At 38.2% G+C, this 18,183-nt stretch overlaps 1 protein-coding gene across 7 annotated transcripts in view; it reads left to right on the plus strand.

Annotated features, from left to right (window-relative positions):
• Nucleotides 1–18,183, plus strand: part of NEK11 (NIMA related kinase 11) — an 86,604-nt gene that overhangs the window by 57,564 nt on the left and 10,857 nt on the right. For 4 of the 7 annotated variants that reach the window (XM_033073979.2, XM_033073969.2, XM_033074022.1 and 1 more), the window contains 3 exons: nucleotides 4,560–4,684; nucleotides 9,983–10,043; nucleotides 14,927–15,023. In XM_033073979.2, coding sequence (XP_032929870.1) covers nucleotides 4,560–4,684; nucleotides 9,983–10,043; nucleotides 14,927–15,023 — 283 coding nt within the window. The remainder of the gene's footprint in view (nucleotides 1–4,559; nucleotides 4,685–9,982; nucleotides 10,044–14,926; nucleotides 15,024–18,183) is intronic. The other 3 variants (XM_033073998.1, XM_033074006.2, XM_033073989.2) reach the window with 2 other exon arrangements.

The raw sequence follows: 18,183 nt of genomic DNA on the forward strand, positions 1-18,183 counted from the left end.
TCATAGAGAAAAGCAAGGCTTTCCCTTTGCCTTCCCTCCTCAGGGCTGGAGGGACCCTGCTGTCACAGCCCCTTCTTGCACTCAGCACTGTGCCCAGCCTGGGTGCCATTGTGGCATCTGCTCCAGTAACTAACACCTGCTCATATGGGATCAAACTGATCCCATATTTGCTGATGCATTTCCACAGAAAGGGAAGGATCAGGGGCACCTTTGTGTTACTGACAGGGTCCTGCCAGTGGGCTGTCTTGCAGCCCAGTGCAGCACAGAAACAGAAGGCAGAGGAATGATTTTCTCTGCCCTTGCCTCAGCGCCCAGCATGGCTCATGTACAAAGCCTTGCAAGGGGGCCAGTGCATGGGTCTTTGTCCTGACCAATTCTCTCAGTTTGCTGAGTTCTCTGTGTCAGTCTGTGGTAGCAGAGATGTGATAACACCACTTTCTGGTGTCCTGGCTCATGTCACCATCTTAGGAGACCATTATGTCTCATGAGAGTATGTGCCAGAGTAGTTGAGTGATTTGCTCCCCACTTTCCTATGTGTGGAACTATGCAAACCTAGGAGTGTAACAACATGAAGCTGTAGCAATTTTTTCCTTAAGTTAGGAATGTGGCAGCTGAAAAAATCTACCTTTTCCAGAGATGCAATGAAGCCTTTGGATGAAAAAAGTACAATAGTCCAATAGTCCTTAAGAGTCAAGTGTGACTTTGTTACTGTGAATACAAATGGTGAAAATTTACTTACGTTGCACCATTCTGGTTTTTATTTTTTCTTTTACTCTTTCTTTTTTCTTCTGTTTTGTTTTTTCTTTTGATAAAAGTGGCCTTACTTATTGTCTTCTGCATGCTCTGGAATGTGGGAATACTACATCAACTCAACATGGCAAGTATGAGTTTGAGGCATAAGAAAATTAAAGATATTTATCAAAGTATTTTCATCTCTTTGGAGAAAATTGTTGCTGAGTTACCATGCTACCTGAAGCAAGCTCTTGCTGCATTTAAGCAAAATATTACATTCCTCTGTTTTCTGTTTAGCTTGTCTTCTCGGGAAATAGCCATGCTTTTATGATTTTTTTTTTTAGATAATGGGTTTTTACCCTTCATTCCACTATTAACATCATATTACTGTATAGAAAGAGAGCTAAAGGGGAATGATTTTATTCCTTTTGAATATCTAATAGCAAGTATCAAGCATCTCAATGCTGTGCCTAAACCATCTAGCAATACCAAAGCAACTGCTGAGTTTGTTCCAAATTCAATACTTTGTAAGAAAATAAAAGCTATTGTGACTGGCCTTGGTCCAATACACACAGCTGGATAAAGCACAAGGTGCTTTCAGAGACCAGCTGAGAGATGTAGGGGTGTGAGGAGGCAGAAGCAGCTGTATAGACCCTTCCTTGTGCTTCCTATAGAGAGTATAAATATGCTGTATCAGAGATGTTCAGCTGGATGCCAGTCCAGCTGTCAAAGCAAAGGCAGGGTCTCCTGTGTTCTTCAGCAGCTTGTTTCCTCTTTCAACACAATAGACTTGGCATTGCCCTCACTAGCACTTCTTTACCTGAGTGCCTCCCAGGCACAAATAGGCTTAATATCTATTTTATTTATCAGAACAAATAACAGGGTCAAGATCCTGTCCCTGGAGTCCATGCTGGGCTTTGCAGCGGTCAAAGAGAGGTCAAACAGCCTAGCCCAAAACCAAGATTTTTATTAAAAATACTTTTCTGAAAGCACAAATCAAAGAATTTTCTTCTGTGCTACATTAATAAGTTTGCAGTTTCACTAGTAATGTTCAGGAATGGGAGCAGTAACCAACCTTCTGTTATCTGGTTTGTGAAAACTAGAAGTGTATATGAAATCACATGGAATTATTGGAAAACTCAGGTAGCAAATACTCTAGAGGAAGGACTGCAGACATGGAAGCTTATGGGGCCTGAACTCCCCCTGTGCTGAAAATACCAACTTGCTCAAGTTATCTGCACTTGGACTTCACTAGGCCAGCACAAGTACAGCCTGCAGTGTAGATTTATGATATCTACTGTGCCAAATCCACCTTATCTGTTCTTGAAATTCATCTGATCCTGGGTCTCAGCTCAATAAGCTGTTCTGTACTCAGATAATTCTGCAGAGAACCAGAGATGTCTTGTGCATTTGTAATACATGGAGGACTGTGAGCTGGCTTTACTTTGGTAAAACTCAAAGAAATGTTATATGGAAACAATTTAAATAAATGTGTAAATGCTTTGAAGGCTCCTTCTTTAAAGATGCTAGTCATAAAACTGAAAAGTTTGAAGAGCTTTCATTAGGTAAATACCAAATTCCCCCGCACTGGACATGCTGTCTTCTTTCAGAAATGCCACTTGGAATTGGTTTCTGAATTGGGAGCCAGTAAACTTGTATACCCTGGAACATCTCTAGTGTCTGAACTAGCATTTCAAATTGTATTACTAAGCTCGGATTAACTGGCTGTCTATGAACAGCTGTCAAACCAATTTCACAAATGGTGAGGTGAATAATTCCAACAAGGATGCAAAAGCTGGCATGGAAGTGGAATACAGTCACTGCCAGCCTCACTGCATAGGGCAGCAACTACTTTTGTATGGTCATGGGCTGCTCACAAATCATAGAGCTTACAGTAGCCAGGTCAGACATTTGAAAGTTACAATTATGAGTAAAAAGACTGATTTTGATACCTTGTTTGGTTGTTAAGGGAAGTTTTGCATTTTTTAGTACAGCAATAAACAAATGCAGAATGTGGGAGGAGAAGATGACTCAAAAAACACCAGCATAGTCTGATTCTGTATTACAACATAATAAATGAGCTGTTTTGTATGTATTTCAATGTGCATAGACAGAATGCCAGATGAAACTTAATAAAGTTATCCTGATCACTGGGATGACAGCCTCTCTGCAAGGAAGAAATATTGATCACCTCACATGGAAAAGGAGATGTATCTTAATTTTGTAGTGTTCTTTCCATGTAGAAAGGATGATATGTAAGATTCCCTTTTTAATGAAGTGCTGGACTTTTATGTCAAATGGCACTTTGTAAAACTCAAACAATTAAATAAATGCTTTCTTTGTGAGAAATTTTTTTGGGTTGGGGGTGTTCTTTTTCTGGAAACTCAGGTATTGATTAGTTGTTTGTTTGCTGGTTTGGTTTTTTTTTCAAACTAAGAAAGGTGAAATATAGAAACAGGAAGGATTAGGATTAGAGATTGTGGCAGTGGAGCATGGGGCTTTTATGCAACTCCATTAATATCTTAAAACAGAAACTTGAGTGAAAATGTGTCAGCATTTTGGAGCTAAATCGTGTTTATATAGAAAGGAAGTATTTTTGAAATTACTTTGAAGAAAATAGATAGTAGACCTTATGTCTCAACAGGAGAACTTAACCATCTAATGCTGAAGATAGCTACACTATTTTTCATGAGTTTCTTTCATCTTAAAGATTACAATTATTGCTCTTGCCCAAACTCAAATGTCTGTTAATGGATTTTAATTGCATTCCACTCTTTGAATACTTTTGGATTTTCATCCATGTGAAACAATTAAAACATCGATTAATAATTTTTATGTCATATTGTTTGAATTTAATTTATTTCAATGCAGTAAAATTTAAGATAGTTCTTGTTTCTCTAAAGGGACAGACTTAATTGAGGAGAGTGGTTGAAATTAGCATTCGCTAAAATTATGACAATGACCGTGATGATTTTTGACAGCTGAACATTCAATATTTTTTCTCTTCAACTAACATTTCTTGTAGTAATATTCCCCTGAAGGAGATGCAATCAGACTTCAAACTGCTTCACTAATTCTTTCATACAAAGTCTGGTATGCTAAAGGATTTCACCCAGTGCAGAGTGGCTTAAGTGTCTTTCAAGCTGTGATGAATGTGTTGAGTTTTGATACCAGTTATTGTACTTCATGGGCTCATTGGCTATATTAATATTACGCTCACTGGTATTACTAAAACTTGTGATAGTAATAAATTGAGAGACCATGACACCAAAGTATGCATAGCTTGACTTTATACTAGATTCTTTTATTTTATTATAGTTTTGCTTCAAGAAATTTTGGAAAAATATGTAGATTTAATTTCTCATATCATCTATGCATGTACCAGACACATATTATTTTCCATTTTACTTTAGCAGTTGTATTCACAGCAAGATATGTGTGTTAGAGGAAACAAAACTGAGTTATAATTTCAGTTCGCAAAAGGTGGATTCAGTTCAATATTGGCCCTGCTTTTACTAAATGATCCTGTTAGGGTCACTTCCAGCCTGATTTATTGTACAGTGTAGAGATTTCAGTGCAATATCAATATATCTCCTTTAAGTTAATTATTTCACACATGATGAGCATTTGCCCTTTGCTGGAGACAGCTTTAGCACTGCTTATCATATCATTAAAGATAAATATTTTTATCTGAGAACCTACCCTTTGCTTTCAATTACAGCATGCATTGCTGTTGATATAACATTCATGCTATAAAGTTTATTTATATCTTTTTCAGATCGTACTTTTTTTCTCTATATATGCTATAAACTCATAATTGCCTTTAGAGATCCCTGAAGACCCGGAAATTGCAGAAGAATATTATAAAGATGAGTTTGAATCCTGTTCAGAAGACAGTGAAGAGGAGGAAGATGCAGAATTGTCATGGACAGTCTCTAAGACAAATCACCAGGTAGATATGACCTTTGAGAACACCATATATACTTGATGGTCATTTTCCATGAGAAAACTGAGTTTCTTCCCAGAATTTGTCCTACTGACATTGCTGATTTTTTGTTAGGAGTGTGTGTACATATCAATAGCATGAATTAATTATATGTGTATTATAAGATATTGATGAGAAAGTTTTAGCATTCCTTCAAGATTAAAGATAACACTCCCATAAATGCCTTAAGGTAGATCATTGTCAAAAAACATCCTTGTGGCTCTAAAACACTCAGAGTGGGATCCTCTCAAATGCTGTGATTTAAATTAAATTAAAGCTGAAGGTATACTCCAAGCATAGGATCTAAGTTCCAGCTCTAATTCCCAGGCAAAGATACTCACCTCTAGTTCCTGCCCATACTAGACGTATTTTCTAGGGCAGAGTGATGAATGATGACCCTAAGCAGCTGCAAGACTTGATCAGAAAATCTGTAGACTTTCCCATCTCACAGAAAGTGTCAATGAAGAGAAAACTTATTGTTGAAAGGCTTAAAGAAGCTTTATCAGTTAAGGCAGCCACAAGAAAGTCAGGGATTGCAGTGTGAAGGTTGAAGATTATTGGAAAAGGCACCTAATTTAGATCTGATCAGAATGGGCTGAGATGAATCTTGTCTCCAGTGATCAAGTCTGAGTGAAATCAATAAACTTAAGTGCCTGAGGCAGTTCTGAAAATGGATCTTCCTAAGGCATTCAGAAACTATTAATTTCTCCCATGGGCCACCAGTTTCAGGCATGGCCTACAGTTGCTCTGAATGATACTATCTGGTTCTGCCTAGTAACAGTTACTGTATTCTGTGATCATGACCAGAGTTTGCAGAACAGGGTGTGATGTCTTTGGCATTTCAGGGAACTAGCCAAGTAGACTAATACTCTTTACTAAATTATAAATAAATTGTGGGTTTTGAAAAGTTTGAACTAATAGCTTCCTTGAGATGTGGTTTTTAAGGCAAAAATAAAGTGTGAGAAATCAGAATTCTACTTCTACCACAGTAGCAGGGGATCCTGAAATTTTTCCACAAGTAAAACTTGAAGTTTACTCAGAAACAGTTTCATTCAATCTAGATAGGCCCTCCTAATTTTCATATTAAACCCACTGGATGCCTCAAAATTCAGGAGCAGTTTGTGCAGTAGTTGTCTAAAGAAATTTTCGTTCAATTGTAAAACAGTGGCTCATCTTAGACAATACTTTTTGTTCAATTTTCTGGGTTTATACTTACCCACAACACATAGATATGCAAAGAATCATAGCCCAGAAAGTCTACCACAAGATACTCTTGAAAATGAAATTACTGCTCATTTTCATCAGACTCTGAACCACTTTTTCCTTTTTTTTTTTTAGAATACCTTTTAAAATTTTCATTCAACTTACATTGATGGTATCATTAAGTGTCAATCAGTAGTGTTTTTGAACAGGCAGACTGCTACTTAGAATTAATGAAGGGCAGAAGACAAAAATAGATTTCTCAGTAAAGCAGAATAAATTAGGTGTTGGCATTCAGATGTGAGCTGCAACAGTCCCTCATGTTGGACTGACTAAAAATTCCTTGATAAGAACCAGCATGGTGGGCTGGAAGAGTCGTCCCACTGGCAGCCCTTTGTCCAGTCCCTGTGGCCCTGAGGCTTTGCTTTACCAGCACACAGAGCATTGACCCTCTCTGAACAGGCCTGCACAGACTGACTGGAATGCCCCCCCGTGACCATTTGCCTTTTGGGAGTTCCTCTGTAAAAGAAGATAATTATCTGTGCTTTTCTCATGTTGACCTCAGCACCTTAAGAGATTCAATAAGTGTGTTTCTGAGTATTGACACAATTACCTTTTCTATTTCTTGGGAATAGAAATTGGCGATTTCTGCTTTCTCAAGTGAAAAATCCTGCAGTAAGTCCAAGCTGAAAGCAGGCTGAACATAGCTGTGTAAATCTGAACATCTATGTCTGAACTCAACAAACAGAAAGGCAGTACTCAAAAGGGGAAGTAAGCAAACATTGTTAGGGAGTAAACATCTAATGCAGGTTGGATAGAATATGCAGAGAGCTCCCTCTTTGGTGATTATAAAGGGATTTGCAGTTATTAACATGCACACAACATCTTCCTTTGGATATCAACAGTTATGTGAGATGAATCCCACTCAAAGGTAGGTGGGATCATGCTCAGTATTAATAATAAGCTTCAAATCCTACCAGAATAGCAAAGGTTTGCTTCTGCAGTCATTAACTTAATACCGAACCTCCTACTTCATATTCTTAAACCCCTTCTTCAAAGATACCTTAAACCAAGCTTTTTGTGGTGTGTACTCAAAAAGAAATCGTTCTGCTGCAAGGTAATTTCGACAAATTAAGGTAATTTTGACAAATCTCTTTAATTTCCAATCCCAAGATTGCTTTACTAGTTACTTCTGTGCAGAGAGTGCAGAAATGCTACATCTGATGGTGCTCTCTGGTGACCCCATTATTTCAAACAAGAATTAAAAAAAATTCCAATGTTCATGCATCAGCATGGGGTCAGAAAAGTCATCTTCATGAATACCATATTAAGGTGCAAGATCTAGAAAGGGATATAAGCTGTTTATTCAAGCTATATTTGGCTCCCACAGATGTCAAGACAGACTGAGAAGTAGCCTTATGTGGGATGTAAGACCACTTAGGAAGGTAGAGTTAGGCACTAAAATACTTTAATTTTAAAGGTTTAGGGTAGGAGCTGAGACAGGCTCTTTCTCGTGTTGATACCTTTCAGTACAGCCTACCTGAATTCAGATACATTTTCCACTTTAGTGGAGTTTAGTATCCTTTGTTCCTTTCTTGCAGAGCAGAAATGCACAATGACAGATTTCAAGCAGCAATTTCCCAATTATTTTTCCAGACCTCCACCTCTTCAAGCCAGTGGCTCTCTTCCACATGTTTTTCTCTAGGAGAACTGGTTTCCAATCAGGAGGAAATCATAAAAGAGCATGACAAACTGTTTTTAAAAACATTTTAGTGTGTGATGCTTAACAGAGGTTTCAACTTGAAAAGTTAATGTGTAATGAAGCTTTCATTTGCTTTGATTTAGCTGAGATGCTGGTGGATGCTCTCTACTGCAGTTCATCACCATGTTCTTAGTGGTTTTTCTCAGTGACCATAATAACAAATTTACTCTCTTCATTATGAAATAGTCTGCTACTGGGATGCAGTAGCTTCCTATTTTCAAATTCTATGTTGCTTCTGAGATTGTCAAGCCAGAAAATCAGCTGACATAAATTATCATAGCTCCAGCAACTCTGAATGGTCTGTGTGCTGTGACCCCAAAGATGATCCACTGGATTCCTAACACGTTTTGGAATGGCTTATGGCTGTTAAAAATGGGGGGTTTTGTTCCGAATCTGAAATGTGCATGCATTCGCCCACACTGGCCCTTATGCATATGAGTGCCTCTTGTCATTTGCATAGGGCTTTGCTTTCTCCAAAGGAAAAAAAAAAAAGATTAAAGAAATGTATTACACTAAACAGCTAAATCCTCTTCCAGTGCTAAACACAAGTGGGGAAAAGACAGGAGTGATCAAAGAGGTGAAAATATATGTTTTTCCTTACAACACAATGAGAAGAAACCATCTTTGTTGTTATAATTGGAGTAAATATGATATCCTGTTTTGAGAAGTCAAAGGTTTGGGAATTACAGACTTTAACCATTAATTTTTTAAAAAAAGGTTTTATTAAAGCAATAGTGTTGTATGTGGTTATTTACTATGTTTTGTCTGTCTGTAGATTTGTGGTTAACTGTTAGTGATAATGAAAATTAAAATAATTACAAAGTAGTATTAGCAGAAAATCAATATAACTTTTTAGTTTTGAATTTAAAATATAGAATAACTTTCTATTGAAGTCCTAATGGTTCCTGTTTTTTAGAAGCAAAAAGAAATTATATCTGTAATACTAAGTCTGTTTTAATTCAATATTCAATATGTACTGTGTATATTAACATAATCAATGCATTTCCTGGCATTTCCTGGCTGCAGAACTGGAAACCCTTGTGCTGACTTGATCCAGTCAGGACCTCACAGGCTGCTCCAAAAGAGCAAAGAGGAGCCTTCAAACCTATGAGCATGTGGGTTACCTGTTGTAATGGCCAGCCAAGAAGCTGATTCCTGCCTTGCAAACCTCAGCTAAAGTAGCGGAACCTGTTTCAAATATAAGCCCATGAAACAACTTGGGGTGAAGAATAGTTAGTTTATGCTCATCCATAACAACTCCCACTTACACCAGAATGTCCTTAACCAGCTGGAATTCACTGCCAACAATTGCTGCTGTCCTGTTTAGGTGTACTGGCAGTTCCTAAGTTTGAAAAATTTAAAATGAGCATTTTGAGTAAGATAAGATCACAGAAGAATATAAAGCAGGTTGTCCATTGTAGAAGTGGAGGTCAATATTTGTTAAGTCTGAAAGGCATAGAATGCTAACTATTTTTAATATCTATATATTTTTGACTTTTTTTTTAGCAAAATCAAAATTTTGACTGTCAGTTTTGAATAGTCAAAAAATGCTATGTTGTTAAATGTGATATGGCAGCAGCTTCTACACACTCAGAGTCCAAGGTTTTCTTGGACTTTCATAAAATTGTGATATACTTCCTGGACAACAATCATTGCTTAGTGGCCAGAACTTTAAATTTCATCTTTGTACACAAACAGCATTTCATATGAAAGATGTCATGGCAAAACTGTTAGCCATCTGTTTGGTGGCAGAACACTTGAAATATAAAAATGTTAAAATCTCTTCTTAATTAAAAATTTTTCAATTAATTGTTGTTACTAGACATGTAATTAGATGGAATTACATGAAAGATAAGTATTAATATACTGTGGGCAACTATCATGAGCATTAAAAAGTCTGGCATAGTTTAAAAGTATAAACTTGCCTTTTTCAATGTAATATTGTTTTAGATATTCCAGGCCTAACTGATGATAAAATGCTGGTATATTTTCAGAGACTGCAGACCACCCTCTACAGTAATTATATCTGCTTCAATTCCATGCATTCCATGTTGTTCTAAACACTTTTGTTCTGTAAGGAATCTGACTTAAATAGTTGTTTGGTTATAGCATCATTCCAAAGCTTGATGTTTTAGGAGAAAACATAGAAAATGTCCTGGGCAATGTAACTTCTGTATAGTCTAGTCTTGACACTTACTGGTGTGATGTCCTCTATGTTTGTGGGATTGTACCTCTGTGACATAGAGTTTGTATTTAAGTTTGTGCTCACACTAATGCTATTCCATTATTTCATTTATTCCCAGGACAGTGATATGGAGGCAATGGTTGAATATTTGGAGAGTGTCCTGAATAGCAGCTCATTAGGTAAGATGATATATCTTCTTTAGAGAGCAGCAGTTATTATCAGCCTGTATGCATCACTGTCCAACTATTTCCATTTTGCAACACAATAACTAAAAAAATGTGATCTCCTTGAAAATTGCTTCCTTAATCTGCTGCAGAGAAGTATAACTATGCCAGAAGAAAAGGCATGAGTATTTAAGTGCTTTTGTTGAAAATAATAAAGCCAGAAAACATGATAGTCAGAAGTACAGAATGTTATGAAAAAAACTTCAAAAAACTTGGCTACTGTCATTTTTTCTCCAGGGGAAAATATTTGAGGATGTGTAAGCTGTTTTATAGTTTTTAATCCTGGTAATGATAAGAGAAAATCAAATAAAATATTAAATTTTTTAAAAATCATGACCAAGGTTTGGATAACATTTAATTTCTGTAACAGTATCTCATTACAGGTACAAAGAAAACAGTGAAAATTTAAATTTTAATTTAGTTAGTTATAAATATATCTTTCTACACAGAATATTACTATACATCTAAAAGTGCAGGTTATATATTACAAGAATAAGTGGAAATAAAACAGCTCACTACATAGTAATTAGAAGAACTGCTGCTATAGCTTAATCAGTTAAATCAAAATTTCAGTCAGGACAAGACAAGATCAGACAAAGCCTGAAGCCTTGCAGGCTCAGTTCCAAGTGTGTGGCCTGGTGCAAGCAGTGGCAATACCATATTACTGAGTCACAGAGCTACAACAGAATTACAGTAATTTCACGAATACAGGCCGCACCGTTTTGACCAAAATTTTGCTCCCACACCAGAAATGCGGCTTATACTCAGGAGCGGCCAATATGTGAATGAATAATTTTCTGACATTTTCAACCCCGGGAGTGCAAACCCAGTCAGTGCAAACTGCAAAGTCAAGCACCTGCCAGTAAAACCCTGTATTTACGCGGTTGTTACAAATTGGTTACTGTGTTGCGCGGCAGGTGGAGCTGCTCCATGCAGGCAGCACGGGGGCTGGGGAAGGTGGGGCAACTCCCTCCTGCTGGCCCCGCAGCCTGGGGGGAGGCAGGGGGCTCCATGCTGCTGTCCCCACGGCCCAGGGGGCTCCCGTCCCCGCGTGCCGCTGCCGCAGGAGCAGAGTGGCTCCATCCCCACCTCCCACCACCGCCGCAGGTGCCAGCGGGCTCTGTGCCCCCCCTGCCACCGAGTCGCAGTGCCAAGCTGGGCCACCCAGCCCTGTCGGCAGCCCCAAGCCCTCATGGCCCGAGCTGAGCCAGTAAACCCCGCCCTGCCACGATTCTGTTACTATTTGGCAACTTTGTTGCACACGGGTCCTCCCTGCGAATGACAGAGCGGCTTATACTCAGGTGCGGCTTATTTATGGACAAGGAACGAAATGTTTGCCAACACCCGGCAATGCGGCTTATACTCAGTGTGGCTTGTATTTGTGAAATTACTGTATATTGAAACAAATAAATTTTTAGTTATTTCAAGTATTTGTTAGAGAACAACCAAGAAGAAAAAAAGTAGAACGTTTTTTTTTTTTAAATGTCAGCAAAGGCTGTGATAAAAAGGATCCAATAAAAATACATTGGTTTTCAATGGGTGGAATTTGTTTAGTATAAACTTCAGTGTTTATAAAAGACTTGGGAGGTAACTGAGTTTTCTCCTCAAGAGGTCACAGAATCACTCCAAGTGCCAGGGCTTTTGTGGTACACAGTTGCTTTTGTGTTGGCTATACAGGTCCATGTGAAGATAGGCAGTGCTGATAAATTAAAAAATTGGGAAGATTCCAGGAAAAAACTGCAAAAGATATGGGTGTTTGAGAAACTAATTTTAAAAATTTACTAAATTTGCTTGGCATTAAAGAGGAGAAGGTTAGGGGCAGTTTGGTCATTTTGTATTGTTTATGAATCTGGAAAACACATCTGATTCTAATCTTTTATAGCTTGTACAAAAAGACATTGTAAGGATCTCATATGTAGCAGTGAAAACTAAAGAAAAGAAATCTGAAATACAAACAAAAGTTAGTGATTCAGAGGAGATAACAGCTTCACAACATATATGAAGAGATGCAATAGATGTGTATCATCAATTCTTTGGTCATTAGCAGAAATGTTTGTAGAAATGCCGTTGGACCATAATTTATGAAAACTCTTACCAGATAATGCACCTGTGAATAAATTCCTTTCTCTACAGGTTTTCAGTGAAAACCTCAAAATGGTTCTCTTTCACCTGAGAGGACAAAGATCTTTTGCCCTTTGCCCTGTGTTGTTTCTGCAATACTGTGTTAGACACTGGGAGACATTGAAATACATTTAGAAAACCACAGTACCTGGTTTTGCAAAGTCAGTGCTCTTGTTGTTTCATTTGATTTTGTTTAATGGATCAAGAATGAGATATTGGAGAAAAAAAGGCAAATAATTATCAGGTAACTTTCTGAAGAAGCATAGTTAGTTCCTTGTTCTGTTTTGATGTGCAGGTACACAATCTTCCTGAAGCTGGGTGCAAAATATATTATTAATCAAGTAACTGCTTCTAAGAAAATGCCTTTGATATAGAAGTTGGTATGGTTATGAATCAGGCCAGCAAAATTTGTTGAGGTGTGCCATAGCACCAATGTATCAAGCTCTCAGCAGTCTTCACTGAGAACTCATTTTTCTAATGACTAAAATGACTTTGCAGCATCCTACAATCTTCAGTGTGTGCTGCCTCACAGTAGCCAGAAAATCATAGGAAATGGAGAGGAAGATAGAGAGTTTGCACATAGAGACTAAGTTTTTCTTGGCCAACTGCTAATGTGTAAAGTAGACAAAATATGAATTATTTAGCCAGAAATCCCAGGGGGAAAAAAAAACCAAACCAGAACAAACAAGAAGGATGTCTTTAATAATGAAATGTCAGAGGAGAAGGAAATATTGTAGTAATAAATATACTGAATTCACTAAACAAAGAATATGCTGAGCTCTTACTACAGTGATATATCCTGTAATAGTAATGTCAGAATTTATCTGGTGCCTGTGGTTAAATGTACTCTTTCTTAAGAGACTGCAAGGTTTATATTTTGCTTAGGCCACTGGTGCTCAGGGCATCAATTTTTAATTGGTTTCAAAGCACCAAAGCTCTACATCTGGACCTTAATACTGTGCCAACTGAGAGAGGAGCATACAGCCCAGTAAGTCATGAGCACTGCTTTGCACATCACCTGGGGTTTCCTCAGAGCTATCCAGAGGGTAGCTGAATTTTCTAATGCTGATAAAGGAGTTGAATGGTTACACACTGCATGTAAATATATATGGATATGCATGTGCACGGTTACAGGAAATGATCAGGAAATGTTTTTTGCATTAATGGATGAAATAATTGGTTGTCAGTAACAACTGAGCTTGTGATTTCTCATCCTTTAAACTACAATAACTATATCTGAGTTGTAATACTTAGGCACCAGATAACTCCTAGCCATTATATGTAAATATAGGCTAGGAAAATGTTTTAAAATGTGCAGTTGTTTGTCTATCCTGCTAACAGAAGCAGGAATCCATTTATTCTGTGCTTCCAAGCTTCTGAATCCAGCACTCACCGTGAGTGATTCATTGGGATCACTCACAATGGAAAGTTTTGATCTTAGTGTTCAAGTAGATGTTATCAAGGGTCTAGAATCATGTAAGGTATAGGAGCTGAATTGTTGGGAGAGCCATGATTACACATTCCAGGGAAGCATTTGGTGTTCTCTGAGGGTGTCTATACCAGCTCATAGAGGGAGGGGAGCTGTAAGCTGCCTCTGGCTGCATGTGATCTCTGTTAATGCAATCCAAACTAAGCCAAACCCCAGCTGAGTCCAAACTAAAAACCACTGGTAGGAGGGGAGTGTGTGTTCATTTAGACAAGACATTGTATTAACGTTTGACTTTTTGGCTTGTTCCTATCCTATGCAAAGCCCTCCCATGCCTGTTCAGAACTTGGATCCTGTATGGCACAGCCCACACATTTACAGCCTGATACATCTCCTCTTGTGGGAAGTGAGATCCTAATGCCAAACAAATTGCAAGAAGCTGAAATAACTGCTTTGTTCAGCTTAACAAATTGAAAGCTGAAATAGGATCTCTTTTTCCAATTATAAAGAAATGAAAGGAGTATACAAAAGGGAAGGAAAGAACTGCGTAAGCCAAGGGAAAGGACTCACACAGGAGGAAAATGAGCATGAGCTGCTCGATAAAGAAATTTTATCAGGAAATAAGAGGGGAGATTTTACCCACTAGCTCCCAGTGAGGCTTTGAAATTGTCTTTCAATGGGAGCAGTCAGGGCAAGAAGTACTTAAATTTCTTAGGAAAACCACAGACTTGTATTATGGTATGACTACACGAAATTGCAGCATATTTGAACTGATAACCATGACAGTCCTCTGTGATTCAGCACTTCTGTGTTCCTGTGGATGAGTGCCTCAATGGTATGTGAGCCCTAGGTCTTGAAATATTGCAACAGCTCACAAGGCCTGCAAACTGAGTGGGCATGTCTGTTTATGCGTATTTGATCAAGCTCAAGGATAGATTTGCCTATTAGGAAGAATATTCTTGCTCTTAAACGATAAGTAAAAAAACAATGGAAGAAAATGCATATTGTCTAAGCAAATTTAATTTTGTTGAATATTTATCTGTGCCAGCACTTCCTCAACTGATTGTCCTTTCTGTTGTAATTCTGTGTGTATTCCTTATTATTATCTTTAAACTATAAACCTACTTGTTGCTCTGAATGTACATTTAATAATCTAATTTGTCTTTAATTAATGTGGCAGTGCTTTGTGAGAAACAGGAATAGTCTTCTTCCTTCAGTCTGCCCTTGATTCTGCAATAGAGCTTATGGGATGAAGGTGAATAAGGTTGTGTGTCTGTGCATTGATTTGTAGGCTCGGGGACTGTCACCAGAGTGTCTCCAGGGGTGCCCCAGGGATTCAGAACTCTCAACAATACGATGGCTGAGACCAAGTTGAAACACATGAGGGAGTAAGTAGCATATGTATGTGTTACCAATATGCAGGCAAAGAATAGGGATTTGTAAAACTGCAAAGCACAGCAAATAAAACCCAAAAATTCCATTAACAAAAAGAAGTGGATGGTAAGGTGTTTAGAGACTTGCCTACTTGCCTCCAGAGAGGATGAAAATTGACCCTCACTTCTGATTGTTTTCTTGTAAGCTGTACAATCACTGACATCCTTCCAGGATTGCCTTCCCTGCTTTTGGTGTCATTCTGAATTTCACTTTCTCTATTAGCACAGCCCATGCCCATAAATCACCTGCAGATGTACACATTACCACCACATTTGCTCCCTCACCCACACTTCATTCTTGCCTGGAATGAAAAGTGAGTTTGTTTCCCATGGTGATATGATGTTTTAAACCAAACAAAATTGCTACTGTTGGCTGGGATTTTCAAATGAGACAGAGAAATGTACATGGGCAGTTCCCTTTGAAGCTCATTGTCTACATTGCTGAAATCCCAGCTTTATTTATAAATGTTTCAGAGTCTTAATTTAAAAAAAAAAAAAAAAAAGATCTGGACTTCCTTTCTAGAATGTACTGGCTAATGTATCTTGAGCCTTTATCTTGATTCTGTAATTTCTGGTCTTCCAATATTTATTGCATCCTAATTTAGGTGCTGATCTGATAATAGTGATGTGTGTTATTTCTGAGCTCAAATATTCTTTGCAATGCTGCAAGTTTCAACTGCTCTCAGAATGTAAACTCTTTCAAAAAGTGCAGTTTTTTCTCTTGCGTAGGTGGACAGTGCCAATAGTGTGGTGGATGTTACTGGAATACAAATAAGTTCAAGCAGTAGATGCTAACAGTTAAGTGAGCTCTCTGAAGAAAATGAGTACAATTGCAACAGCATCAATAACAATCACTATTTAAAACAAATCACCATGTACTTCAGGAAAATACCAATCACATTTACTCCTGATATAAGTTGTTTGGTTTTACAGTATTTCAAGATGCAGCAGCTCCCAGGGTTTCACTTCCTACCTTTATTGTGCCACCAGTCCCAGGTCTTACCGCCTTCCACTTGTACGGCTTTCCATTCTCTTTTACTGGAAACTATTTATAAAAATAAATTAATGCATTGTGTTGTCCCAACTACTTACAAGGTGAGATTTAGTCAAAATGCCCACTAAACTTGCAGATTTCACCTGGTGTTCTCATGGTTTCTGGATAAAAGCTAAAATATTTGAATTTCATGGTCATTGGTTTTAGAGATGAAGTATGATTAGATCACTTCTTTCAAAGGCTGTTTTTCCAGTGGTGTTTCATGGTTTACATGGTTTGTTATGACTCACATTATTGTCCTTTCTCCGAAACATAGCATGACTTTTTCATTTTATGAATATGTAAAGGTGAGAAAGGGCTTAATTGCTTGGAAAGTAAAGTGTTAAGGAACAGATCAATGAGCAGAGTACCCAGCATGTGTGTAGTCAAGGAGATCCCTGCAAACTCTGATCCATGGCCAATCTGCACACAGGGCACAGTGGGGTTTTCGGTGGTGAGAAGGAAGCATATGTGGCTATGGATCAATACATAAAGACACAGCTTCTCTGCTCATCCCTCAGCAAACTTAATATGATGTGTTTGTTGAATGTCATCCACATAACAGTGCCACATAAGCAAAGCTAATATAATTTAGACTTGTGCTATTCAGTTTTACTCATGTAGATGCAGACTTTTTGGTTGGGGCGGGGAGGGGAGGGAGGTCTTCCAGATGACAGCTTCTGATGAAAGAGACAATGGAGGGGATTTGTCTACAGAAACTTAGTAGCTGAAGTTCCTAAAAGGAAAAATAAGAGCAGAGCAGGGGAGCTAATGTGGAGGAGCAGTGAAATCTGTTTGATTGTCAAGTCACTCTAGAAAGGAGACTGTGAAGTTTTGGGATTTGCACCATTTTCAGATGTTAGGAGCAATAGATTCTGATGAGGAAGACTCCTATGGCATGAACTGCTCATAAAGAAACTTTGTGCCCACTCATTACAGATTATGTTACTGGAAGAAAGTATCAGTAGTTCTGATAAAAGTGTAGATTCATCTAAAATAACACAGGGTCTAACAGAGAAAGCTCCTTTTAGCCATCTCCAACTGACATGTGAATGATGTTGGCTTGCAAACAACTATAGCAAGGCAGTCAGTTGACAAGATGTTATGTGCTCGTTGCTTGACTTACTGCAACATAATTCACTAAATGCCTTCTTTGACTTGCTGTGTATCAGAGTGTCAATTTAGGAAGTCTCTACTGTATTTTTATGCAGGACTTGACAAGGATACTCATGTAAGAGGGAAGCTGTGCTAAAAATCTTTATGGGAATATAGGAGGAAGCCACTGATATTTTTGAATGTAGTAGGTAGAAGTGCTTGGTCTCCTCCTATTTTAAGTGAAAAGAAATGGCTTTTTTTTCACTACAACCCCTAAATATTTGCCCTGGCTTTTTCTTTCCGATTATTGTTGCACTATCTGTTCTAGTTGATCACATCCAGCATCAATGTGAATCTATGTCCTCTCAGTAAAAGTCACGATAAAATCGCCGACTCCAGTGACAACAATTTCTAGTTTGTTATATTTGGTATCAGAATTCATTATCAAGTTTATAAGAGCAGAGATTTATCTTTACCTTTTGAGCAGAGTTCGTTGTCTCCACAAAAATTTCCACTTTAGTGCTAAGCATTTTGATTTTGGTATCTGCAGTGTTGATAAAAAAATCTCCGTTTTTTGAACCAGCTCCCACCAAGGTTGTCATTATGCTCCTTCCCAGCTCTGCATGCCAGCAGTGAGAAGTCAGCCAAATATAGAAATCAGAGCTGTGAGACTCTTATTCCTCATATTGGGCTTTGTAACCGAGGAATTACGTTAGATACAGGAAATGGAAGGAGCCATTTCCTGGTGTTTTCTGTCCTTGCCACAGTCTAATTCTCGTGGTGGTTCTCATCCTTGATGGTACGAGGTAACTCGGTGCATGCCGAGCCTGAGAAGCGTTACTGCCATAGGCTGTCTGAAGCCAAGTTATCTTCATGGAGAGATCCATGAAGACAAACAAATGACTGTTCCACTGATGTTCCCCTACAGAGACTTTCCAGCTATGCATCTCAGAAGAGAACCTTGCTGTTCTTCAGAAGCAACTCCTA

Source organism: Catharus ustulatus, chromosome 1 (genome assembly GCF_009819885.2).
Source record: "Catharus ustulatus isolate bCatUst1 chromosome 1, bCatUst1.pri.v2, whole genome shotgun sequence".
NCBI lineage: Eukaryota > Metazoa > Chordata > Aves > Passeriformes > Turdidae > Catharus > Catharus ustulatus.